This window comes from Grosmannia clavigera (assembly GCF_000143105.1).
Source record: "Grosmannia clavigera kw1407 unplaced genomic scaffold GCSC_89, whole genome shotgun sequence".
Lineage (NCBI taxonomy): Eukaryota > Fungi > Ascomycota > Sordariomycetes > Ophiostomatales > Ophiostomataceae > Leptographium > Leptographium clavigerum.
The window spans coordinates 316,448-343,024 of record NW_014040569.1 but is presented as its reverse complement, the minus strand read 5'-3'; the positions used below and the strand labels follow the sequence as shown (position 1 = coordinate 343,024).

At 53.9% G+C, this 26,577-nt stretch overlaps 6 protein-coding genes across 6 annotated transcripts; 5 read left to right on the top strand and 1 right to left on the bottom strand.

The window, feature by feature from the left end:
• Positions 1-206: 206 nt before the first annotated feature.
• CMQ_5676 (HAD superfamily hydrolase) lies at positions 207-1,220 on the top strand (the record flags this gene model as incomplete). Its single annotated transcript, XM_014313263.1, has 2 exons — positions 207-223; positions 308-1,220. The coding sequence occupies 2 exons, from the start codon at positions 207-209 to the stop codon at positions 1,218-1,220; spliced, it is 930 nt and encodes a 309-aa protein (XP_014168738.1).
• Positions 1,221-1,892: 672 nt separating this feature from the next.
• Positions 1,893-4,633, bottom strand: CMQ_5747 (c6 zinc finger domain containing protein; the record flags this gene model as incomplete). Its single annotated transcript, XM_014313334.1, has 4 exons — positions 1,893-2,113; positions 2,197-2,225; positions 2,548-3,801; positions 4,503-4,633. The coding sequence occupies 4 exons, from the start codon at positions 4,631-4,633 to the stop codon at positions 1,893-1,895; spliced, it is 1,635 nt and encodes a 544-aa protein (XP_014168809.1).
• A 7,007-nt stretch (positions 4,634-11,640) lies between these two features.
• CMQ_5780 (lipid transfer protein) lies at positions 11,641-12,262 on the top strand (the record flags this gene model as incomplete). The annotated part of the gene is made up of 3 exons (XM_014313367.1): positions 11,641-11,656; positions 11,761-11,955; positions 12,093-12,262. The coding sequence occupies 3 exons, from the start codon at positions 11,641-11,643 to the stop codon at positions 12,260-12,262; spliced, it is 381 nt and encodes a 126-aa protein (XP_014168842.1).
• Positions 12,263-13,246: 984 nt separating this feature from the next.
• Positions 13,247-14,398, top strand: CMQ_5560 (fructose-bisphosphate aldolase; the record flags this gene model as incomplete). Its single annotated transcript, XM_014313147.1, has 2 exons — positions 13,247-13,587; positions 13,651-14,398. 2 exons carry the CDS (start codon positions 13,247-13,249, stop codon positions 14,396-14,398), a joined length of 1,089 nt encoding a protein of 362 aa, XP_014168622.1.
• An 885-nt stretch (positions 14,399-15,283) lies between these two features.
• CMQ_5639 (Ran-binding protein) lies at positions 15,284-20,447 on the top strand (the record flags this gene model as incomplete). Its single annotated transcript, XM_014313226.1, has 3 exons — positions 15,284-18,884; positions 18,967-19,522; positions 20,282-20,447. 3 exons carry the CDS (start codon positions 15,284-15,286, stop codon positions 20,445-20,447), a joined length of 4,323 nt encoding a protein of 1,440 aa, XP_014168701.1.
• A 57-nt stretch (positions 20,448-20,504) lies between these two features.
• CMQ_5784 (phenylalanyl-tRNA beta subunit) lies at positions 20,505-25,488 on the top strand (the record flags this gene model as incomplete). Its single annotated transcript, XM_014313371.1, has 6 exons — positions 20,505-21,527; positions 21,956-22,062; positions 22,122-22,508; positions 22,573-22,901; positions 22,956-23,934; positions 24,765-25,488. 6 exons carry the CDS (start codon positions 20,505-20,507, stop codon positions 25,486-25,488), a joined length of 3,549 nt encoding a protein of 1,182 aa, XP_014168846.1.
• Between the last annotated feature and the right edge of the window lie 1,089 nt (positions 25,489-26,577).

Below are 26,577 nucleotides of genomic sequence, written 5' to 3'. Positions count from 1 at the left end.
GGCCAAGAGGGGTCGATAGCCAATTTGCATACGCCATCAGTCCCACTTTCTGTCCACCTGCGGGACCTAGAATCCCACGCTAACCACAATAGACACAAGCGCCGCTGTTGGACATTCATCCTTCTTTTCACCTCATCTGAGTCAATTCTGCGTCGCCGTGATCCTGCGGAAGCAACCCGACAAGAGCGCACAGCAGAAAAAACGCAATGGCTCCCAAGACAGAGTATGCACCCTGCAGCTCCCGGCGACCGAGAAAGGCGCCCTGAAAGTGGAACCACGCTTTGCTAATCGCGCAATCAATCGCCAGCTTTCCACCCGTGCGGGCGTGCCTCTTTGACATGGATGGCCTCCTGATCGACACCGAGGACATCTACACTCTCTGCATCAATACCATCCTCGCCCGCTACGGCCGCCCGGACATGCCCTGGTCCATCAAGGCCAAGATGCAGGGCCGCCCCATGCCCCAGGCCAACGCCGTTTTCATGTCCTGGGCCCAGTTGCCTATTTCCCAGGAGCAGTTTCGCCAGGAGAATTCCGTCCTGCAGGCCGACAAGTTTCCCAGCACACAGCCGCTGCCTGGTGTCGTCGACTTGTTGCGCTGTCTCGGCCGCACTCGCTACTGGGACTTGCCCGACGCCACTCCCACTGGCCATCGCGTCCACATCGCCCTCGCCACCTCTTCCCACGCGGCCAACTTCCGCCTCAAGACCGCCCATCTGCAAGATCTCTTCTCCGTCTTCGAGGCCCCTCGCCGCGTTCTCGGCGATGATTCCCGCATTGCCCCCGGCCGGGGCAAGCCCCTGCCCGATATTTACCTGCTGGCCCTCAAAACCATCAACGACACGCTTTCGCCCGGTGAGCCTCCCATCACCCCGGAAGAGTGCCTCGTCTTTGAGGACAGTGTCCCGGGCGTTGAGGCTGGCCGCCGTGCTGGCATGCGCGTTGTCTGGTGTCCCCACCCACTCCTCAAAGAGGAGTATGCTGGCCGCGAGCCAGACGTCCTCGCCGGCACTACCGGTGAGGCTGGAGACACTGGCGCCGACACTCCTGCTGGCCAGATCGACGATGGCTGGTCCGAGTATCTCGCCTCTCTCGAATCCTTTCCTTACCATCACTACGGCATCGTCGTTCCATCCCCTGAAGTCGACAGCCTGCCCTCCATGAAGGCCGCTGCCGAAGATCCTTCTGTCTTCAAAGCTGAATCTGCCCCAGCTTTTTGAACGGGATAGAGTATTTGTTGTCTGGACGTATAGATCTATCATTTCTGTACGCTGATAGTCAAAAGGGGCATTGTTCCATCTCATTCCTTGATATAGACATTAGATATTGACATCATATGCAAAACTCATAAAGGGTATCCATTATTTACATCTCCAGACAAGTACACAAATCGGAAAGCTCCGTTTCCAATCCTGTCGGAGCGTTCTTGAACCCAACAATGAGGCCGTCTAGTCGTTGCTGTTTCCCACCAGTGGCATACAATAAGATGATAGGATGTGCTTCCTGACATTCGTAGGAAACGTTAAAGGGGTACAGATACAAAAATAAAAATAAAAATCAGCAGTGGAAGAGTCAAAAAAGGAGTCGCAAGAAAAGCATTGCGAATTTATAATGTACAAAACCCCTTCAGACATCATATCTTTGCCAGGTTGTATGCGTGCTGCACATCGTTGTCTCGCTGGGAGGCTTGTAAAATGCCTTGTATGGATGATCAGGCAGACTGAAGTCTGCACGTAGCAATGGGTTTACTACTTGTTGTTGTCCATGAGCTGTCGGACCAGGAGTCCCTGGCGAGGAATTCGCTGATGGGGACATTCCTTCACATGCAGATGACGACATAATGGAGGAGACTGAGGCGGTAGGGTGCATGTGAATGTGGCCAGAAGACTCAGTCATTGCAGAGCTTCCTGGCGCTCGAACGAAATGTCTGGCTGTGGTTGAAGCACCGACACTTGGGCCAGGATATTCTCGATAGATTGGTTGTGCTCCAGAAAGGTATAGGCTGAGACCAGTGATGGCCGTAGGACTGGATTCTGGCCCAGAGCTGAGCGCAGACCTTCTTCTAAAGCCATTTCCAAGAACACCGCTTGCGGGTACTTCTGCAAGAGGCGACCTGAAATCAGAGGGAGATGCAGAGGATGCAACGCCCCACACGTCATTGTCACGCTTCCAAGCATGGAGCAGTTCTTGGTATACTTTCACAGTGCGCAAGCCTGTTTCTGTGGCTATTTTGTTGAAGAGTGTAGTCACTTCGTCCTGTTCGCGGCGGTTTCGCAAGACATGTGCAGCTATGACGAGACTGCGAAAGGCCACACTGATTACACCACCGTCTTTTGTGTGAGCCACGATCCCGCATACTTGGTGCGCATGATGTATCTGGGCCGTTTGATTTGCGCCCAAGTCCGAAGGTTTCATCGGGTTGGTTTGATGAAGCAATATCATAGCTGTGTGGTACAGTAGGCGGCCGATCACCGCAGCTCGCCTGACAAGCCTTTTCAGACTATTAGTACCCGGTTAAGAAGAAAGGGCGCAGCGTGTACAACTAACCAGACTTTGGGGAAGACCGATCCAGAAGGGGAGATCTGTGTTGGATAGAGATAACCGAACGGCTTCATGGAACGCGGACATTCGCGATTCCAACCATCACAAAGACTTTTCAGAAGCTTCCACTCGGTAAACCGATTCTGTAGGCGTAATTGCTCGACATGGGGCGACGGCTCTTGAAACCGAGGAATGTTGGCTCGAAAGTTGGCTATTTTCGCAACAATGTAAAACATGCGGTGTGTCCACACCTCATCAGCACAATCCCCAGTATTGTCTGTTGGTGCTTCAGCTACTCGTTTTTCGTCGTCCGGCTGGTCTTTGTTTCCATCCCCCCTATGAGCCGAAGCTTCAATGGCCCTCTTGTCACTGCGGCCAACGAAGTCGTCGACGAAGCCAAGGTCGAGCCCCCAGTGATTCGGGTCCCATGCTGTTGGCCAGTTGAAAGAGAGACAGCTGAGCACCTCCATACCAATGTTGAGCCAAAAACAAGCGGCACCAATTCCTTCGCTCTGAGCGTTCCAGCCACACTCACGAATCAGAGCGCGTGCCCCAGCAATATGGCTCATCCGGTCATTGGGCTCTTCGCTCATAATCTCGTAGACGTTCAAAACGACAGCAGTTGTAGCACACTCTGTCATATTTCTGTCCGGATTCTGTAGGTTGCGTAAAAGCTGAGTGGTTGACGTATCGTAGTAGAGTAGGGCCTTGCCATCCTTGCTGACCTGGTTCGTCAATGTCAGATGCTTGACACCGCAGGCCAAGAATGCGTTGAGTAGCATGGGCGACTTGAGAGCCAAGAACGGGATGATGCGGCTAAAGTGTTTATTTCTGTCCAGCAAGTCCATCCAGATTCCCACTTTTTCCATGAACACTTGCATGTACAGGATCTCATCCGGCGAGCTGAGATATTCTTTTTCGCCTATATTGTCACTGAATTCGTTGCCAAACTTGACGACGCCAATCCCAGTCTCTCTGCCAACATGTATCTTCTCGGACGGAGGTGTGGGTAGCGTGTCAGGTAAAGCATTGCGAGGTTGACGTGTGCCGGCACGAGGGGTCCTATTTCTCGAGACAACGCCCCCGGAGGTGATTCCTAGTTCTGCACGGAAAGACGTGATAGATGAAGGCTTTCTCATTTGGGGCACCACCGGCGAAGCAATGCTAGACGAGTCACTGACGAAAGAGTCACTTGCTCGCTCGTTTGTTTCTTCTTTTATGGGCACAAGACCAAAGATGCCCTCTTCGTTAATGCCAATGCTAGAGATCGGTAGAGCTTGTATTCTCTCTTGAGTCAATGCACTAGGGGGTACCGTATCTATACCGACCAGTCCTCGAGCTAGGCTCGCGGATGACGGCAGGTTCGGAACGGCGAGTGCTGATCCGCAGTGGCCGCCATTTTGTTTGTCGGGGGTTTTGGTGTTTCCGGAGAGGCGCCTGCGTTTGGCGACGGGATATGCACGAGCCTTCACTTCAGGCAAATGTATAAACGCCTCATCGGAAGGGGGATAACGACTGACGCCCCCGGCGTATTCCGAAGCAATCAATCGAGACTCGTCGATGAAGGAAACTGTCAATGAAAAGTAAGCTTCAGTGTCGACAATTTTAGTCTGCCTCGGGGTAAGCTCACCAGTCCATTCCGATACAGGTGGCACGAAAGGGATTGGTTTCGTCTGAATATCGACAAAGTTCAGTCGTAGACCTCTCTTGCATTCCCGGCTACCTTTGCGGCAGTTTAGGCAATCAGGGACACTCTCATCACATTTCAAATGTCGCTCTCTGCATGTGAGGCAACCGGTACGAACCCGTCTTGACTTGGTCGGTGTCTGAACTGCTGCAGAGGAAGCCAACAAATGGTTCTGCTTCTTTCCTTTACCCGTTGTTGGTGGCGTAGGTGTTAGCTCTACCTTGACAGCTGTCGGATTCTGCAAGCTTGATCTGTTGCCTTCGACAGAGCCCACGCTCGGATGAGGACTCGCTTGGCTGCTCCTGCGACTTTGTGCCGTACTAGGACGAGTTTGGGTAGTCCCAAGGCCACTATTTCTTCGGCTTTGGGGCGCAGAAGAGCGCCATCCGGTTGGGGATTGGTCATTGTTGTCGTGTGTCGTTATGGGATCGCCCCTGGCCGGCTGAGATGACTTCATCCTCCACAAGTCCTCTGGGTGTGGAAGATGAGGCGGAGGCGGAAGCAGGGGCTTCGTGGATAAGAAGTGAGTAGTATGTGGTGAGTGTGGGATAGAAAGAGGAGGAAGTGTGATATACGGCAGTGGAAGCGTTGCCGAAAAATCGCCTTCTGGCACAAGCGAGGTATAATGCCGGGGACGCATGGGATCAGAAATTCTGAAGTCATTGTTTTGGCCAACAGAGAGAATTCTGCAAGCATTTTCGTTGCCTGTACTCGCTTGGCCTCGGGGAAGAAAGGTGTCTGCGTGGTTTTCAGCCCGGAGGTCTCCTGTTGCTGACAATGTTGGCAGAGTGCCAGCTGAAGAAGCCGAAGCTGGATGGCCCAAGCAAGGCGGAAGTGTTGTCGTGTGTGCGAGAGGAACTGACGAGGGTGAAGAAGGACAACGCCGATTTGTTGTCCCCAGGCTCATGCCCACGCCTTTGTTCATTTCCGCACAATGCGTCGGTAATCACGGCACCGGAGTGAACACAATGGCAGCGCTGGCGTTCGCGGAAGCCGAGTTAGCTGCCGTGAGACTTTCTTCCCGTCAGAGAAGAGAGAGCCTGCAGAGAGAGACCTTTTTAGAATAGATGGAGAGGTCTCAGACGGGGGGGGGACAAGCTGATAGGGCGAGTAAAGTAAATGGCCCACACCGGTGTCGACAATTGCTGATTTTCATGTCACTGTATTTCCTTCTTTATCATACTAGTACTGCGACATCTTCCTGCCGTGTACACGGGGCGGGGGGTAGTGTGGCTTGTGTTCCCACAGTATCTTGCGTTTCCGCAAGAAGGCTGATGGCAAAAAACCGGAAGAAACGAAAAGAGGTCTTGGTAGAGGCCCTAATGCGCGGTATAGCAGTGGTAGTCAACATGCAGCAAGAGAATTGTCTGGTAAAGGGAGAGCGGCTTGTCTGTAAAGCTCGAGAAGGCTGAAATCGCTGCGCAAGTTGAGCAAGTTTTCCAAGAGGGGCGAAACAATGGAGTCGGACAGCCGATGCGATGAATAGAGACAACCGCCACAACAAATGGTGCAAATCGAAGCAAAGGACCAAGAAGAAATATAAACGGCAATGACAATATGTTAAAAGGCTGTTCAGCACGGCTGTAATGAACACAGCGTGGCCTGGCGTCAGGCGGGATGCTTGTATGTTTTGGCGTTGTACCAAAGGTGTGTGGGAGAAGTCCAAAGACACGACGAGGAGAGGGATCAAGAAATATAGGGAAGAATTATAGACAGACACACAGCAAGATCAGGAGGATACTGAGGAATTAACGGCTTGCTGTGAAGGATCTATCTTCTTGGATGGGATCCGGTGCTGCATGATCTGGGTGAACGATATCGACAAAAGGTCTAGACAGGCGAGGCCGGTAATCGCAGGCGTGGATATTAAGGTGCCGACAACACTAGAGAAGTGGAAGAGTCCGACGGCAGTGACGGGAGGATTGGTGATAGTGATGCTTCTCCGGACCGATGGCTTCTGCACGAGTCACCACCAGGACAAAGCACTCCAGCTGCGTCGGGGGTATTGTCTCAGAGGGCGCGATTAAACGAGCACGGGGACTGTGCAACGACAGGGTTGTGCAGATGCGGCTGGTGACAATGGACAGTGTGTGAGGCCGAGGTTGTGGAAATCCGATGACAGGGGCACGGTTGTCGTCGGTATTTATGAAGAAAACGGATGGGAAGCAAAACAAGGGGCAATTTCACAAGGCCGCTTTCTAGCAAGCAAAAGCAGATGGGCAAGCAATATGACACACCCCAGGACAGGAAGGGAGGAGGCTATAGATCGCGACGAAGAGACCGGAAAGGAAAGAGCGCCGCACGCTCGCCCGCCAGCTTTTAATGGCGGTCCGCTTTTCAGGGGAGGCCTATGAAAGAAAGACAGCACAGCTGTAGCCAATGAGCTGGGCGCGAAGCTATCGAGGTCGCTTTCTTTTCTTTTTCGGCCCTCCTGCCTCCCTGGCCCTCCGGATTAACGCCCACAACTTTTATTTACAGCCCTGCTGACAAGGCGCGCAGATCAATCTCTCTACGACACGGGGATGGCCAACCAGGAGGTAGAAGGACTCAACGGCCGGCCTGTTTCTGAAGTGACGGCCGTTAAGACACAGTTCATACGCCCTGCACTATTGAAGGGTTGGTTGGAATAAGGGAGGGGGAAAGCAGGGATCGCGCAATCCCGAAGTGTGCGCCATCCTGGTAGGGTTACAGCGAGGCTTGGGCCGTGGCAGACTACTGGTAGTGCTCTGGGGTCGAGCGGATAGCCCAGGGTCCCCAGCAAAAGAAGAGAGAGACCCACCCAACCAGCATTCTCGCAGAGGAAGAGTGCGGTTCGAGCGTCACAGAGCTGCCTCGACTGCCTCAACTGTCTCGTCTTGGACTGCTGGCAAAAGCAGATGCGCTGATCCTATGACACATACGCAACGAACGGACATGTCCGACGCTGCCAGAGGTGCAAAGAAGCGATTGGTCTGCTGGGAGGCCTGTGCTGGTCTCGAGACATGCGTCGGTCCTTGGTCTCGTGCCGGCACGGCAAGCCCAATGGCAGGCCGAAAGGGAAAACAAGGCTTTCCTTATTTCGAGCCCATTGTCGCCATGACGGGTGTAGAGTGCCGACTGATAGTCCAGTTTGCTTTTTATTGCTTTCAGCCTGCGCTGACCACTCAGCTGTCGGTTTTGCTTCAACATGGACAACAGGGGCGAAGTACAGTGGGGTGAAGAAATCACTGAGGGCGTTATGCAATAACTTCAGAAACGATTTAGGTGGCGCCAGCGAGCTCGTCAGTGGGCTCAATCAATCGACAGACAGCCATGTCTTGCTTTTTGTGGTGCCGCCTTTAGCACTCTCTCCATAGCATGATTGACTGCCAGCTATGGTGACCAAGCGAGGACGCCGCCTCGGAGCCGTTCGATCGATCGAGCTGATCCGACCTAGGCCAGCTACGCTACGTGTCCAAGGCGAAGAGAGGCCTGCCACGGCACTGCTGTGACACAAGGGAGGGCCCTAGAGAGCCGGGGTCCACGGATCAGGCCGTCCCCAGCTGTGTCCGTCATATAGGCTGTATATCGATCAGACAAGCCGATATCGTCTTATTCCGCTCGTGTGCAATGCGTATGTTGCATCTCCCCAAAGGCTACTCATTCAATCGCAGTGTCCGGAACGTTTAAGCATCCAACATGGACCTTGCTTCACCGCTTGCGTAAAGGTTCCGGCCTAAAGTAGCCCATATTCTGGAGACGGCTACGGCCGCAACGACAGGCGCAGAAATTTTGCGTGCAAGCCTGCACATTTCGCTCAGCGGTGTGGACACAGCTGTGGAGACCTGTGTGAAGACGGGCCCATCTAAAAAACGACATCTGTATTGGAGGGAGCTAGCAAGCTTATTGCTTGTTTGTTCTTTTGCTTCCTGAGATGGAGAAGAGACTGGCTCGTGCGTTTAACAGGACAGAGCAACGAGTATTCGTGACAATCATCAAAAGGGGGCGAGGCGAGGAAACGCAAGGCCAAGACTTATAATCAGAAGAACTAATATTTCTACAGCTGTGTCTGTAACAAGCTGTTAATAACAGCACTGCCACGGTCTGCGCAAATTGTGTCAGAAGGACACCTGTGGTTAACCAAAAAGAACAGTTCTCGACCTAGCCTATCGACACTAGGCCGTTGCTGTAGTTGGCTGTCTCGGAGAAATTGGGTGCCCCGATCCTGTACAGCTTACACGCTGCATCATAGCCGTTTCTGTGTAATACATAAGCGACTGTTCTGGGCTATTCCAGGCAATTTCCAACCCGCAGGCGGCCTTGTTTCATCCCTATCGCTTGCATCTCTCTCTTTAGTCTAAAATCGGGGCTATATAAAGAGCAAATGAGCATGTTGTACGCCGAGAAGGGCCTTTGTCTTGGACGATAGTAAAGCTGACCATATGATATATTGTCAGATATTGTTTACAACAGGTAGAAAAAGTCGGGAACCTTCGTTCTCCAGCTTTGTTTTGCTGGCCTCTATCAGAATAGGCATAATGTCCGTCCGTAGATTTGCTAAAACTCACCGAAGTTAGCAGACACTATTTTGCACTATTCTAATCAATACAAGGCTCTATAATACGGCGTGTCGCCAGGCTTAGATCGGCTTATCTAGCACAGTTATCTAGCTTTGAATTAATATCGATTATTTGATTATCTTGCGTGAATTTCTTACTACTCGCCATCACGCAACAGTTGAACATTTCGAATAACGCAAGGCTTAATAAAGTCACAGAGGCGGATCATTCCTATACTACAGAAAGTTTATATGAGAGAAAAAGGACCTAGGAGTTCTCCTATTTGAGGTTGACAAACAAGCAAAAAGCAATCGAGTTCATTTATAAGAATATTAGCCTATCCTTCAAAGGCTTACAAAGTACAAACTAGCAAGTCATCTTTTCCCTACTATAGTATGTAAAACTAAGGACCATAGGCAAACATACAAAATATCATGTTCGCACCGCCTATTCAAAAGTTGGCTTTAGAGAGTGTTTAAGTAACTGTCCACCAGCAGGTTAAGGGATAATATAATATATAAAAAGCTGGGTAGGCACTTTAAATCCGAATGTCTCTTAGTGCGCTTAGAGGTGTTTCGGAAACTATCATGGATGCGTTACGATGTCGAAGTTCAAAGTTCGTGTGCCTAAATCTTGTTAGCAATAGAACAACCATACAGAGACTTGGGAGACTGACTGAGCAATGAAACAAGTATTAACCTCCGTGAGCTCCGTTATGTGATGGATTCGCCAAATTCTGTAGTCTGGAACCTTACGACTCTGTACTCGTTCCGGATATTTGCAAATTCAAACTTCATATTGGCTAGTCCATCTCTGAGATATCTGCTTGATCGATTAAATTATGGTTTGGCCTGAGCTTGAACCATACTTCCCAGCGTAGTAGGCGAGTTTTATATGGCGAATTTCAATCTCAAGCTCGGAAATGGCTAGAACCACTCCGGGCCTACGTAATATATTCGCTTTGCCGCCTTCATAGCAGCCTTCTAACAGATTACGTATGAGGAGCGCACCGCCTACCACCGTTTTTCTCGCAATCATCACGAATATCACTGAATTAGCACAGAAGGCAGCGGATGCACAGGAGGCTGCAGCAACAGCGTGGTCCGGTAACCCACGTGCCGTCTTCTAAAGGATGACGATTTGGCGTCGTAATTGGGTTTACATGGTATGTACTGATCTTTTCTGTTCTTGTTCAGTGGTATTCGTCTTGTTTTGTTCCAAATCACCACTTAGACGAATTCAGTATTCGGCCAGAAGGGTAGTGTAGTACAACTACAAAATCACAACGTTGTCTTCGTCTCCGTGGGAAGAGTCTAGAGTGTAAAGCCTACTACGATATCTTTCAACAAGTTCCATAGTCAATGTAACGTGCACATAATTAAAAATACTACATGGAACTGCTAATCGTCCTGGTGCGAGAGCATGGAGCTCTACCAGGAGCCTGCATTAGCTCTTAGGGTGTCTTGATAAACTTCACTTTTAAGAAACATCGCCTATTTCTTGACGGAAATTATGAATGTCTTCTTGCCATCAATTTCTAGCGCATCTGACCGAGATCGCACAGCTGAGACGGAAGCCCACAAAGATCACCCAAAATCCAGTAGTTGATCGTAGGGTATTTATTCACTGCCACAGCATCTACTGCCCGCGCAAGAATGGTCTGCAGTGATGACTCGCAGAAAATTTGAAGCTGCTCATCAATTTGGCATGTGGCTGGAGCTGGTGAATGTCTCAGCTGATGATGAAGGCTTTGGAGGCAAATCAGGCAACAGGAGGCGAGGTCGTCATCTGTGCATTCGGGCAACCGTCCATCATAGCAATGTCTAGAGTAAATATATTTCGGAACGTGTGGTCTCTACAGGCGACAAGCGTAGTGCAGATAACGCTCTTGTTAAATGTTGCAATAAAAACCTGTACAAGCCCTCTGTGCACGCCTTTGATTCTGTGCGTTGGCCGGCTGTCAAAGTGTTAGAAGTTTTTATACTAGGTTTCTTCGGCGGGAGGTGATTTTTTAAGTATTCACAACCTAAGCCAAAAAACAAAACTAGGACAGAGAGACTGGCGAAATTCTATTGATTGTAAAGACAAAAATATCCATCCAATATTGTGATTATTGAAATAAAAACTGATCCGATTAGCAAAACAATTTAGTCCCATTACAGAGTGCGACGTTTGTAGCAACTCTACATTTCGACTGAGTCTGCAGTGCTTACAATCTCGGCAAGCTTCTAAGGCTATCAGCACTAAGTCGCAATTGCGGTTGTTAGATTGCCTTGTTTACATGGATTGGCTTGGTTGACTTAGTTGGCTTGACTTCCTTGATTTGGGTTAGCATGATTGCCTTAGTCGGCTTAACGCGGTTTAAAGAATATGTATTACTCTGTAAAAAAGAGTTTCGTAAAAGAGTACGGAGTAGAAAGATAGGCAGAAAAAGTCCTGGCGGTAACTACGACGTAGACGTGCAGGGACCTTAGGGATGACCAACACGTACACCATATGCCAGGTGCTACCACCTGACAGCCAAGGAGCCCGTTGGTCGCACGAGTCACCAACGCTTGACCGCTGTCTTCAAATGCGGAGAAGGATCGGCCACGTAAAGTACTTGCCGAATAATTGCATAATATACATGTGGCTAATCAGGCGCTGCGACGTGATCGCCGAGGTTCACATGTTCGCGTGCTTACATCGCCGTCATTGTTAGACAAGATACAAAAACAGCCGAATAGCTAAACCCCAGATTCTTCTTCCCCACTGCCGATTCCTCCTTCTTCCATTCTTATTTCAATTCTCCAATTACTCACGACTTCACACGCCTCGAACCCTACTCTCCGTCCTACAGCCGATACCTAGTAGACCCTTTCTTTTTTCCAAATACACATCCTAAAAAAGATCACCATGCCTCTCCAGAACGGTAAGTAGCATGGAGCTATTGCGGAGGGAGCCTTGCGGGCTCCTCCGTATTAATCCGGCAATCGTATCATAGTTGCTGTAGGCTAACGAGCACCAAAACAACAGAAAAGTATCCCTCCTCCGTGGCTTTCGACGCCATCAACGATGCCCTCGCCAACGACGACTTCAAGAAGGAGGCTATCAAGCAGGCCAAGGCTGTTTTCGGCATCACACTGAAAAACCCGGCCGGTGAAACCGAGAGCTGGTTCATTGACCTGGCCAAGGAGGGCAAGGTTGTGCAGGGTCTAGACAAGTCTGATGGTACGTTCTTACATTGACTTTTGCTCTAATTTTTCTCTTCTTTTGCCATACCTCATCAGTTCCCCTGCCCCGTCCGTTTGCAAAAGCCCGCTTTTATTTGAATCGCTTTCTGCATGCGGATGACTAACCGTACCTAGTTGAGCTGCGGCTGTCCGACGAGGACTTTGGCAAGCTTGTCCTGGGCAAGGCCAAGGCGCAATCCTTGTTTATGTCTGGCAAGCTCAAGATCAAGGGCAACGTGATGAAGGCAGCCAAGCTTGAACCCATTCTTAACAAGGCGCAAGGCCAGACGAAGGCGAAATTGTGAGCACGGGCCGATAATAAGTGTAGGCACGAAATGGGATTGCTAGGATAGGATAACACAGGCTTGTTGAGTCTTTTTTTTCTTTTCCGCGAAGATTCTCGCGCATTTTAGTGGGAGACCTGTCGGTTATATTCTTGTAAGATACAGCATCACACTTTGCCTCATACGAGCGCTTTCTTACGTTGATATAATCGTGCTCGCATGTGTCTCCTGATGCCGGCAGACAGGTCGTTTGGCTAGCTGTCTACGGCTACTATAATCCACTTTTGCCGCCCTGCATAGAAACCCGCGCTGCATTGGCACCTCAACCGGGCTGCCAATCCACTCTGTCACAGTGCCTGCTTTGCAATCCGCGCAAGTGGCTAACGGTTGTCCGTTAATTGACATACGGTTGTGGGAACATGGCCATTCGTATCGGCAATCGACTTTGTACACTTCCATCATAAAATCGCTCCCTTTGAGATGCTGCGACTTGTCATGCGAATAATGTGTACATGATGTGATGGCCTTTGAGCGCCCCCACGTAGTCTGACTCTTGGGCTGAAGCTGGTCTGGCAAGGTAAGCTCACTTCCGGTTTCGTCGCACCTGCGAGGTCCCGTTGTCGAAGAGGCGGCGTGGTCGTAGAGCCGTTGGGAAAAAGGGCAAGCAGGCAGTTGGGCAGAAGTGAGCCTTGCATTAGCATTCCCGGCAGCCATGAGAACAGCGAGAAGCAACGGGTTGCCAACGCCGTGCTCAAGAAAACAAAACGGAAAACGACAGCTTTGCGCCGGCAAATCGAGCCGGGGCCGACAGCTAGCCTTGGTTAAGGGACAACTAAGAGGACCTCAGAACTGCCCCACGGGGAGACAGTGCGATATTTCAGGTCCAAAGGTCACCTGATGTGGCCAGTACAAATAGAGCTCCTACCCCTCCGCTCAATTTTCGTCTTCCCTCTGTTTTGCTTCTCGACAAACCCCTCACTATAATCGCGCATCTACATCTGCACCATGGGCATTCTCTCAGACCTGAAGCTGCCGGTGGGCGTCATCTACGGCGATGATGTGCTTAAGCTGTTTCAGTATGCACAGGTCCACGGCTTTGCCATCCCCGCCATCAATGTGACATCGTCGTCCACCGTTGTGGCTGCGCTCGAGGCTGCTCGCGACGCAAAATCTCCCATCATCATGCAGTTCTCCAACGGCGGTGCTGCCTTCTTTGCCGGTAAGGGCATCACCAACAGCAAGGAGAAGCAGGAAGCTTCGGTTGGTGGCGCCATTGCGGCTGCCCACTTCATCCGCTCCGTTGCCCCTCTTTACGAGATCCCAATCGTCCTTCACACCGACCACTGGTACGTATAAGCCCCCCTTCCTTCCAGCCAATTGTATTCGAGCGCGATTGCTGACCCGTACAGCGCCAAGAAGCTGCTCCCATGGCTCGACGGCATGTATGACGCGGACGAGGCCTTCTTCAAGGAGCACGGCCACCCTCTGTTCAGCAGCCACATGATCGACCTGTCGGAGGAGCCGCTGAAGGAGAACGTTGAGATCACGGCCAGCTACTTCAAGCGTGCCAAGCCCTGGAAGCAGTGGCTCGAGATGGAGGTTGGCCTGACTGGTGGTGAGGAGGACGGTGTCAACAACGAGAACGTCGATAACGCTTCCCTGTACACCCAGCCGGAGGACATCTGGGAGATCCAGAAGACTCTGAGTGCCATCTCACCATACTTCAGCATTGCTGCCGCCTTTGGCAACGTTCACGGTGTCTACCACCCGGGCAACGTGCGTCTGCACCCCGAGCTTCTGGGCAAGCACCAGGCATATGTCTCGGAGAAGCTCCAGGACAAGTCCGGCAAGCCCGTCTTTTTCGTCTTCCACGGCGGCTCTGGCTCGTCCAAGGCCGAGTTCGCCGAGGCCATCTCTCACGGTGTGGTCAAGGTCAACCTCGACACCGACATGCAGTGGGCGTACCTGTCTGGTCACCGTGACTTCATTGTCAAGAACATTGAATATCTTAAGACCCAGGTCGGCAACCCCGAGGGCGTTGACAAGCCTAACAAGAAGAAGTACGACCCGCGCGTCTGGGTGCGTGAGGGCGAGAAGACGATGAAGGCCAGAGTCACTGAGGCCCTGCAGGACTTTGGTGCTGCTGGTCAGCTGTAAAAGCAGTATAATTCCAGGACTAGTCTGTTCTCTGTAACTAAAATGCAAACACAATATTCCACCTATACACCATTTCAAGCCTTTTCCCGTCCGCATGAAGCCGGAGAATGCTCGCAGACCGGAACATAGCCGTCTTCCTGCATGTATTCGGACTCTACCATTGTTTCTAACCGAGGTTTTATCGTTTCTGTCCACACCATTCCGACCGGTATATCTCATCGTCGTCTTCTAACAGCATAATCGCGCCAATGATGGACCTTTTACCCCACTACATCATAGCACAGTGCGAATTGTGCGGTGCAACTTGCGCTCTTGCCCGCCCATTCGCGCCGCCAATAATGGAGTTATTTCTCACTTGTTTTTATCGGCGCCCGTTCTTCCATTCTCACAGTAGGATACTTCGCCCCCCTTCCATGTACCCACTTAATCGCGACCCCATTGGCTGGCCAAAAATCAGGAGCGCGTTCCCTAACTGGCATAGAGGACAAGCAAATTCTCCTTTACTATTTTTTTTCTTTAGTTTTTATTTCTTGACCTGCTCAGACTTCTTTGGCGCCCTAGCGCATCTCCTCACTAATTTTTTTTCTCTCACGTTTCTCCAAACTTGTCGCGACGTCCATCAGCGACTCCATCTAAATCTCATCGACGCGTCATTCATTTCGACTGTCCGTACTTGTCTTCTAAGTACCTGGTGTCCGTTCCAGTTTTCTGTTCCTTGGCGGCTGTTTCTTCACCCGCTCGAGACAACGTTCTTGTCGCGATCGAATTTCGTCGAAGCGCGGTGTCAATGCATCCCATTTAGATTGCCGACGTTGCAGCATCGTCATCTACCTCATCTTCTCTCCGTTTCCATCTACAATCACAGCCACACATACCTTCAATACAATGGAGACTCCTCAGAGACGGCAGAAGTCGTGGCTTAGCAGCCTCACTGGCCTCGTCAGTGGCAGCCGCTCTTCTGCGCAAGATACCGCATCTGGCGTGGCTGCGGGCGTTATCACAGGCAAGAAGACAGAAAACGTTGATTCATTCTCCTACCGTCTTCGCTCTGCTCAGGCAGGCCATACTACGCCCTCCCGCTACTCGGGCACCTTCTCCGCCCCCCCTGTCGAGTCCCCCGAGAGCCCAGTCAAGCGCGCCTCACCAAGTCAGCTGGCACAGCGCAAGATGCATGAACGCGCCCAAGGTCCGTCTGGTAGGGCTGGTGCTGCAGCAGCACACTCCAGCTCTGCCCGCGGCGAGAGCAACAAGAGCTACCACAGCGTCAGCTTCGATAGCCACCTAGCCACTACGCCAAAGCGGACGAACTTCCCCTCTGCAACCACTCCGAAAAACGTATTTCGCGATTCCATGTCTCGCGACGTGCCTGCGTTTACATTCACTCCCCGTGTTCCGGCCAACACCATGAGGGGCGGCTTCCCTGCAACAACACCGGGCCGGTCGTTCCGCTCTTCGGGCATTGAGCTAAGCAGCCAGGAGATGGCCAAGACCTCATTCAGCGATTTGTTTGCAATGAAGATTCCCGACCCGGATCCGAAGTTGAGCGGCGAGGCCATTGCTGGCATGGTACCGAAAGATCTCAAGGCCGGAAGTCGGTCCGTCTACGCGAATGAATACTTGGCCCATCTTTGCCCCCCTGACTTCAGCGAGGAACAGCGCAACCAGTTCTTCTGCATTTTGGATCTGCGGCGCCTGAAGTATGCTGCCGACGAAGTTTTTGTCAAAAAGGACTGGAAATTGAACATTTTGAACTTCGCAAAGGAGTACGAGAAGAACCGGAGCCTGATCATGCTGCGATACGGCCTTTACGAATTCAAGACGGTCAAGGTGTCGAAGGACGTCTTCCAGAAATGGAAGGCGGACAACAACATCCCCGATCTGATGGAGGAAGATGAGCTTGAGGATACCATGACAAGCAAGTCGACAACTGTGCCAAAGGCCTCGAAGCTCAATGGCACTGAAGGCATTCTCCAATCCGGGAAACGCAAGGCCCAAGACGTAATCGATCCTGCTGCCATGGAGTCCTCCTCATCAACCTTTTCGGCGAACAAGCGATCGCGGCCTTCTGAAGGTTTCAAGGCCGAACGGGAGCCCCTGACGGAAACAAGCACCCCTCTCAACCAGTCCAAGCGGAAGGCAGCCCAGAACAACAACGCCGAGCAGATTCAGCGGTCAAAGATGCAGAAGGCAACGCCGAATCCGCCTTCTGCGGCCACGTCTGCCACCAGGGCGTTGTTTGAGAAGTATGCAAACTCTCCTTCCAAGGAGCCAGCTGCAACCGAGACTCCGTCTATTCTAGTTTCCAAGCCATTTGGCGAGAGTGGCTCAAGCTTGAAGGCAGCCTTTAAGCCGAACACTACGGGACAGCTGCCCAAGTCATCCTCCGGCAGCCTGGCCCGTTCCGTCCTGGAGAGTGGCCTGAAGACGAATGCAGGTCCAGCTGGTGGCAACATATTTGGCTATCTGTCAGACGCAAGCTCTGCAAAGGGCAGCGGCAATGACAATGCCGATGCTGACGCGGAGGATTCCGACGAGTCAGACGGCCAAGAGGAACCCGAAGCACAAGTGTCAAGCGACAGCACTGGCGCTTCTGCCAACGGCATCACCAATGCCACTGCAAAATCGGCGCCGTCGCTCTTCTCCGCCGCCAAACCGGCAAGCTTGGTGCCTGGGGCCACAGGCGCTCTGGCCGGCTCGAGCGCTTCCTCGGACGTTTCTGAATCCGCCGCGGGACGCAGTCTTTTTGATCGCGTCAACAAGACCAGTGATGGCCAGCCGATTCGTGTGTTTGGTGCTGAGAGCAACAGCTCACCCTTCGGCACGTCCGCATTTGGCGCTAAGGGCGCACCTGAGCGGCCGAGTCTCGAGAAGGAACCTGCTCTGTTTGGCGGAAACAAAACATGGAGCGCCGATACGCCTATCAAGTTCGCCGGTGGTAACAGCTCTACGCCAGCGAAGTCCCTGTTTGGTGCATCCACGACCAACAGCGGCCCGGCTTCTGCAGCCAGCACCACGCCGAATTTGTTCGCGTCGGCGTCCAAAGAAAGCAAATCGGACGCTCCACCATCTCTGTTCGGCTCTGTTTCTGCACTGAAGGAGCCGAAATCAGCTGCTCCTACTTCCCTCTTCGGGTCTGCTGCGGCGGCACCGAAGGACACCAAAGTTGACGCGCCTGTCTCTCTATTCGGTTCCAAGACGCCAGCGACATTGTTCGGCAATACCGCCAAAGATGCGCCGCAGTTCACGTCCACAACGCCTGCAGCAAGTACCGCGGATGCACAGCCCACTGAAGCGCCGCTTTTCGGCTTTTCGAACAAGCCAGCTGGCCCAAGCACGCCTGCTGCACCCTCGCTGTTTGGCGCCAGCACTGCAGGGTCTGGAACGCCGGCTACTTCGCTTTTTGGTAAGGCACAAGAAAAGCCGGCCACGACGACGGCCACGTCTTTGTTTGGTAACGCTGCGGGTACGTCGAAGACGGCATCTGGCTCTGTGCTGCAGTCGCATACTCTGTTTGGCGGTGCTCCCAAACCGGAACTTGAGCCGCAAGGACTGAAGCGCACTGCGGACGACAAGGGAAGTTCGTCAGCGGCTGCAACGTCGGGGGCTTCCCTCTTTGGTGGCGCTCTCCAGAACGGCACCTCCAGCAAGGACGAGCCTCAGGCAAAGCGGCCTCTATTCGGCAGCACTACGCCGTCTTCGCAAGCTCCGTCTTCCGCCCCGCTCTTCTCTTTTGGCAGCACAAGCACGAATGGAGTGAGCGGTGGGTCCAAGGTTCCAGGAGAGACGGCCAAGTCGCTGTTTGGGTCAACTATCAACGGCAGTGCGGCAGAGCCGGCAAAGACACAGGCTACTAGCCTGTTTGGGAGCACGACAACGGCGGCCGCCAATCCTGTCAGTGGCTCGATTTTCAACTTTGGCAACACCAACAGCAGCGCAGCTCCACCAGTCCCGTCGTCCTTCTCTATTGGAGCGTCGACGGCTGCACAAGACAGCGCACCACCGGCGCCCATATTTGGTGGTGGCAATACTGTGTCGGCTCCCTCATCTTTCACGTTCAGCGTTGGAGGTGACACCAGCAACCAAGGATTCCACAATCCGTTTTCCTTTGGCGGTGCTGGGGCCGAAGCTGCTCCGTCTCTGAGCTTTGGGGGCGTTGCATCGGCCACGGTAAGCTCGTCTGCGTTCCAGTTCGGGGCTACCACGACGCCTGCGGTAGCACCTCCGGCCTCTGGCGGGATGTCGTTTTCGTTTGGTGCCGGGGCACAGCCGTCGAGCCAGCCAGTCAACGCAGCACCTGGGAACTTGTTCGGAGCCACGCCGGCAGCATCTGGTGGTGCCAACGGCAGTTCAATGTTCAGCTTCGGTGGTGGTGCTCAGGCACAGCCCAGCAACACGCCCATCTTCGGACAGCAGCAGCAGCAGCCGGCCCTCGGCGGTTCCATGTTCAATCTCGCCCCTCCAGTTGGCGGGACATCTACAGGTACTAGTGAGTTATTCAAGAATTCCCCTGTTGCGGCTGGGATGTGGTGGCGCATGTAGAGTCGCTAACAAGCGTGCGCTTCTTGCAGATACCCCCTTCACCAATCTCGGTGGCGCTTCTAGCCTGGCCACTACACCGGCCACGGGCACTCCCGAGCCTGGTGCCGCCCAAGACAATTCGGACCATAATGGACACCAGGCTGACGGAGATGAGGCCCCACAGGAACAAATCAATTTAACCGAAGGCGGACCGGGCGAGGAGGACGAGGCCGTCGCCTATGAAGTTCGTGCCAAAGCGCTCAGGTTGGCTTCGGCTAAGGAAACAGACGGCGGCTCGCCGGCCGCAAAGGACAAGAAGAACCCGTGGAAGACGGAGGGCGTCGGTTCCCTCCGGGTGCTGAAGCACAAGACGACGGGTGCGGTGCGGCTGCTGCTGCGAGCAGAGCCTCGCGGCAACGTTGCGCTCAACCGGGTTCTTCTGGCGGACTTCAACTACAAGCCGGAGCCCAATGCCAAGTACGTCAAGCTGACGACGTCCAACGAGGCAGGCACTGGGCTGGAGACTTGGATGTTGCAGGTCAAGACCAAGGAAGCTGCTCAGAAGCTTGCCGAGGCTCTCGAAGAACACAAGTTGGCAAACAAGAAGTAGGAACAGGTATGAACGGTTGAATGCAGCTCAGCGATCTCAATCTACTATTACCCCCCCTTCCCATATCCCCCCACCCTCTACAGAACGTGTTTAATCTTCTCCTGCGTTGGTGCATATTTATGGCATATCCCCTTCTCCCACATCCCCCAGCCCTTTTTGCATTGTACAACCCCCGATTTAACTTCAACCCCCTCAGACATGATGTCTTTTGCTTTAATTTCCAAGTAGGTTTTAATGCCTTCTCGTCAAATCGTTTTAAGCGTTTCCCGTCCTTGTTTTGATGCCGTCTCTGCCACATCACATCCCCCCCCCGGAGTTTTGGAGATGAAGTGAGCATAATTTTGGTTTCCTTTGCAAAATAAGGCATATATGTATAAGAACAGCGGAATGGAGCATGTATGGTGTTTATAAAGAAGGAGATAAAAGGAGGTGAATAGGAGATGAATAGGAGGTGGATAAGAGGCGAATAGGAGTGAAATTATGCAACCGATTTGAACGTTGCAATAGTGCGGTTGATAAACTAATGCGTGAAGATAAGAGGCGGCAACAAAACGGGATTTACTGTCTCCGCTTTCCTGCTTACTCGGCTCAGCTCCGTGTGCTGTGTGATATTTAAATATGCCTGCGTCCGATAACCAGACGTGATTGTGACTAGAGACAACCTTTCATCTTTTTCTTAGGAGAGTGATGCACAGCAAGAACGACAGAAGCAGAAGACGAAACGAATATTGATACACGATGCCGTGGACCGAAAGTGTGGCTCTTCAGGAGGTGCAACGTTCCAACAGCACGGTGCAGCGAGAGATGGACAGCGAGGCGGTGCCTCTGGAGGCGAATTCGGCGACCGTGCGAGGGGCCAAGCTGTCGATGCGTGACGCAAGGGTGCTGGCGGGCCAGGCGCTGCTGCAGCTGCCGATCTGAGGTGAGTACGATGCCGTCTGGGATGTCTGGGAGGATGCTGACCAATCAGGATTTGCCATGGGCTTCGGCGTGTTCCAGGAGCACTTTTCGGAGCACTGGACGCTGGCAGGCAGCCAGAGCGCGACGGGCGTGATTGGCACGACGTCCAACGAGGTCATGTACTTGGCGATGCCATTTCTGTTTGCTGGCCTGTCGTGCAAAAACGTTGTCGGCTCGACCTGTCCGTTTCTGTTCCGCCTGCTGCTGGACCGTCTGGGCTTCCGTGTGGCCCTGCGTGTCTGGGCGGCCGTGACGGCCGTTTCGGGCGTGGTCGCCATCCTGCTGGTGTCGGGCGGTGGAGGCAGCAGTGGTCTGCCAGCTCCAGATCATCGCAGCCGTTCGGTCCCGTGGAACTTTCTCCGGCACAGCACCTTTTATGTCTACGCAGTCGCCACGGTGCTGCAGAGCTCCGGCTACGGCATCCCGCAGACGTACCTCAACACGTACGCCCACGACGTGACCCAGCTGTCGGGCGGGTCGGCCACGCTACTGCTAACGCTCTTCAACATCCCCAGCATCGCATCGTCGGCCTTTTTCGGCTTCCTTAGCGACGACCGTGTCCGACAGACGCGGTTCCACCCACTGCTGCGTCTGCATCTGCTCTCGACGCCCGCCGTCACCGGCCTCTCGGCCGTCAGCTCTGCCCTGGCCGCCTGGCTGCTCTGGGGTCTGGCCGCCCGCGGTGACATGGCCCTGCTCGTGCTGTTCGCGCTCGTCTTTGGCTTCTTTGCCGGCGGCTATAGCGCCACCTGGGCTGGCGTCATGTCCGACCTCGAGCGCGAGGCGGCCCTGCGCAACGAGCCGGTCGACAGCGGATTCGTGTACGGGCTGCTGAACGGCGCCCGCGGCATCGGCTACATCAGCGGTGGCTTCATCAGCGTCAGCCTGCTCCAGTCTGGCACGGCGGCAGTGACAGCGGCCACAGGCTCGACAGTCGGCGCACATGCCGGCTACAGCACCAGTTACGGGCCGCTAATCATCTTCACCGGCCTGTCGACCGTTTTTGGCGGCTGCGGGCTGCTCTGGAAGGCTGGACGGGCAGTGCGTCTGCTCCTGTGAGAGTGGGTAGAATGGGAGGCTGAAATGGGTGGAATCCGAGTCCCAAAAGTAAGGGCTCACCGCTTTTGGCAAAATAAGTAGGTGAATAGTACGTTTATTTGTTAACACTGTATTTACCACCAATTTATTAGCGCAGTCTTATGTGCTGGGAGCCCTGTAGCTATATTAATAAGCGGATCAAATTAGTGAGGTAGTCTACTAGGCTTTAGCGAGCTGTCGCTAATGGTTTTCTCCGTATATTGCTACTATGGAAAAGCGGTGAGCCCTTTCTTCTGGGAGGGACCTCCGTATCCGTAACTCAAAGACGGTGAGCCCGGTTTTATCGAGCCGTGCGCCACACGGCCTGCAAACCCCGCCTAATTCTGTCGTGGGGGGTGTTTGCGAATTTTGGCTGTGACCCAAACTATCAGAACGGACGAGCGTATCCGACCCGCGGTCTTCATAGAGCACGCAGCAAGCCGAAGATGCCTACGATTGCCGTGGACAAGTACCGGCTCTTCGAAGAGCTCGGCCAGACGTCAGTGTCTCCGTGTCTGCAATTGCGCTTCGCATATGTCTCTAACGGCCGTTGTGCAGCTTCACGCCCGATGCCTTCCAGGACCTCGCCTTTGAGTTTGGCGTGGAGGTGGACGAGGACACGGAGGATGATCCGTCACGGCCCAAGGATGAGCCGCCGGAGCTAAAGATTGAGATCGGTGCGAACCGCTACGACATGCTCTGCTTTGAGGGCATCGCCATGAACCTCAACGTGTTCCGCGGCAAGATTCCCATGCCACAGTTCCAGCTGCTCGACATCCCGGTCGAGAAGCTGCAGACGATCACGGTCAGCAAGGAGACGGCACGCGTGCGGCCGTTTGTGGCTGGCGCCATCCTGCGCGATGTCACCTTTGACAAGGCCGTGTACGACTCGTTCATCAGCCTGCAGGATAAGCTACACCAGAACCTGGCGCGCCAGAGAACGCTGTACGTTTGTGGTTTAGTGTTTTAATCTTATGGTTCTCGCTGACTCGCTCTCGACGACCGGCAGCGTCTCGATCGGCACCCACGACCTCGACACGATCCAGGGCCCCTTTACGTACGAGGCGCAGGCGCCCAAGGACATCAACTTCGTCCCGCTCAACCAGACCAAGACGTTTGCCGGCGACGAGCTTATGTCCTTCTACGAGACCGACCGGCAGCTGGGCCGCTACCTGCACATCATCCGCGACAAGGACGTGTACCCGGTGATCTACGATGCTAACCGGGTCGTGTGTTCGCTGCCACCCATCATCAACAGCGAGCACTCCAAGATCACGCTGAAGACGAAGAACGTCTTTATCGAGATCACGGCGACGGACGAGACGAAGCTGGACATTGGTAGGTGGGGTGAATGGGGCGATGTTTCTGTCATGGCCTTATGCTAACCTGCAGTCTGCAACATGATGGTCACCATGTTCTCGCGCTACTGCGCCAAGCCGTTCACGGTCGAGCCTGTGCGGATCGTGTCGGAGCACAATGGGACCAGCCGGATCACGCCGAGCCTGACGACGCGGGTGGTGGACGTGGAGGTGCGTCACATCAACGAGGTGTGCGGACTGAACGAATCGCCCGAGGCGCTGGGCCGGCTGCTGAAGAAGGTGACGTTTTCGTCGGTCCCGTCAGCCGACGGAACGGTGCTGCACGTGTCGGTACCGCCAACACGCGCCGACATTCTGCACCCGTGTGACATTGTGGAGGACGTGGCGGTGGCGTACGGCTTCAACAACCTGCCGCGGTCGTCGCCGAACAAGGCGGCCACGATCGGACGGCCGCTGCCGATCAACAAGCTGGCCGACATTGTGCGGCTGGAGGCGGCCATGGCCGGCTGGATCGAGGTGATGCCGCTGATCCTGTGCTCGCACGACGAGAACTTTGCCTGGCTGAACCGGCGCGACGACGGCCAGACGGCCGTCCGGCTGGCCAACCCCAAGACGGCCGAGTACCAGGTCGTGCGCACGTCCCTGCTGCCGGGCCTGCTCAAGACTATCCGCGAGAATAAGAGCGTGCCGCTGCCGATCATGATCAACGAGGTGTCCGACGTGACCATCAAGGACGAGTCTGTCGAGCGCAAGGCCCGCAACGAGCGCCACTGGGCTGCCGCCTACTCGTCCCGCTCGGCCGGCTTTGAGCAGGTTCACGGCCTGCTCGACCGCGTCATGCTGATGCTCCGCTGCGCCTTTTTGACGCGCGAGGAGGGCCTCACCTCCGGCAGCGGTGCCGGCCTCGACGGCTACTTCATCCGCGAGATCGATGACCCGACCTTCTTTCCCGGCCGCGCCGCCGCCATCTACGTCCGCATCGGCGGCGAGAGCAAGCGGATAGGCGAGCTGGGCGTGCTGCACCCGACCGTGCTGGAGGCATATGACCTACGGTGAGTTTTCTGTCGTTTTCTGTTGTTTCTGTTTACCTACCCTCACCACTTGCTGACTGCCCAGGTACCCCGTAAGCACACTCGAGCTGGATCTGCAGGTGCTGTTATAAAATAGATGCACCCATCGATAGAGGAGAATAAAACAGCTCAAGACACCATGACGTGAACAAGAGGATGAATAAGCAAGCCTACGTCGTACTTCGTCTGCGTAATAAGAGAGGACCCTTCCCAATGCAGATTAGCGGCACCCAATGGCCTAGCAATTCTGGCAGCTACGACGCTTCTAGGCCCATTTGTGCTATTGATGACCGGGAGGCCCGGAAAAAGAGCTGCAAGACGCAATGAAACAAGTCTAGGAAGGGATCCGCAAGCATTACCCATAAGGGGGGAACCCCATACGACTTCTCCTTACTCACTGTGGAGCTGCTGCTATAGTAGCAACGGGCGCCGGTTTTTGAAAACGTCCTGCAGCCCCGACCAACGACAGTTCTGCATATCGACGTTGCTCTTGAGACAAAGCCGACTTCTTCGTGGCCCTCTCCACCTCCACGCACCCAAGACATTCCCGCCGACCCCTGTCTCTGCTCTCCCGCTGCGTTCCGTCTCGCGCGCGCACTCTCCCACCGCTCTGTCGGCGTTCTTTTGCATCCCGACAGCCAAGCTCACGGCCAGGCCACCTCTGTGCGCCTCTCCACGGCCAGGACACGAACTCGATCTAGCTTGCCCGTTTTGCATCTCACCCTGACTTGTCTGCTCTGCGCGAGCATGCCTCACATTTGTCCCCGCATCCGCCGTCGATAGCTCTTCGAGACAGCTCCAGAATCCCCCAGGCCCACTGCTCACGTCCTGCTCGTCCGCCATCCCCCCACCGAGACCATGTCCGACAGCGACGGGGACGATGTCAGCTCCAACTTCTCCCATCTGCACGTGGCCGGCCTCGTCGTGCCCGTGCTCATCGTCCTCGGCGCGTGCACCATGGCGCTCGTCGTCATCCGGCGCAACCGTCGGACACGCCAGGGTCTGTCGCTCAACCAGCAGGGCCGCCTCGCTCTTGCGCGTGATGTGTTGGAGGACGGCCACAACGGCACTGCTGGCACCGATGCCGCGCAGCCAGGCCAACAGCAGCAGCTGCCATCCTACACAAACGGCAGTCGCATACAGTCGCCGCCGACGGCCAACCGCTGGGCCTGGACAAACGCTGCCGGCATAGCAGCGATGAGCGGTGGTGGCAGCCGTGTCCGACGCCGTGAAGACGGCCTGAACGAGCTCGGCGAGGCACCGCCGCCCTATGAGATGGCTGCCATGCACACAAAGGCCGCCGAAGATCAGGTCGCCCAGCAGCCGACGCCGTCGCCATCGCTGCTAGCCGTGCCCGCACCCACACATGTCCGAGCCGCCACTGCACCATACTCCGTTGCGCCGTCATCGGCAGCACAACCACAACCACAACCTGCTGATGCTTCCTCTTCGCCCGCTGTCCCGCCCAGTCTGCCCCCGTCCTACAGTCCAAGCGTCCCAGCACCGGCAGCGAGACCGTCTGCGGCCGACAGGTGATCATGGCTGCGCGAGCCCGCTCTATCTAACCTCTCACTTCTCTCCTTTTTTGTTTCTCTTTCGGTGCCAGCGGTGTTTTGGGAGGGGGATCTCTTTTGCAGGCGTCTGTTGTGTCGATCACACATGCACAATGATTTTTATTGGTACCATCGGACGGTGGACTGGAGTTGTATTGGGTCAGATATCTATGCTCGATGTGAGATCTGCTGATGGAACCACTTAATGAAATCGGAGAGTAATCCCAAATCAGTTCAGCTGGCTGTACTAGTATCTAATTATATTTAATACAGCAGGTTAGGAGTTTCAAGTGCAAAGGTCCACGTGACAGTTGGTAAGGCTTCCCGGTTATCTAGGTGCTAAGGTATAGCAGTTGCATGGCGAGAAGGTAATTTATGTAAGATAAGGCCGTGCGCCGAAGGCAGACAGCAATAGAAAAGAGCTGGAAAGACGAGACATAATTTGCGCCTAGGAATCTCGTTGAAACAAAGGCTCTTGTTGACACATTCCAAAAAGGATCAAAGCTCCTTCAACCTCGGTGAGGCAACTAAGCTTCTTGGCGTCTCCTATGAATCAGTATTGCATCTCCCAGTTTACCTTTAAATCGCCACTACATAATCCCGCTTTATATCAGAGTAGCTTATGTTATCTCTGTGTATGAAAAGGACTCACTCTTTGTGCGTTTGCGTTATTAAACTCACAAAACCCCGTATTTCTTTGCAATTTCCATCGTGACACCTGTTTCCAAACTACTACATAGTGTTGAGCACGAATTCTTCGCTGTGCAACATGCCTCTCCCCGACAGACCCATTGTGCTACCAGAAGGCCGACTTGTCTGTCGGGATCACCGACGTGTGACCTGCCACATATGCTACTGTGATTACAGCTCCACGAACGAAGTACTCAGTCTGCTGTCTAGTCTGCTGTCTAATAACACCGACGATACCCTTTTCCAAGCCCTTATCCAAGATCTTTCTTCTGTGAATAATGTCAGTGGTATTAGGATTCCAATGCCATCATCGTTTGCACCATACACAGGCGGAGCGGCAAACCCTCGGGAGATCTTCCAGTTGGGGAGCACGCCCATGAGT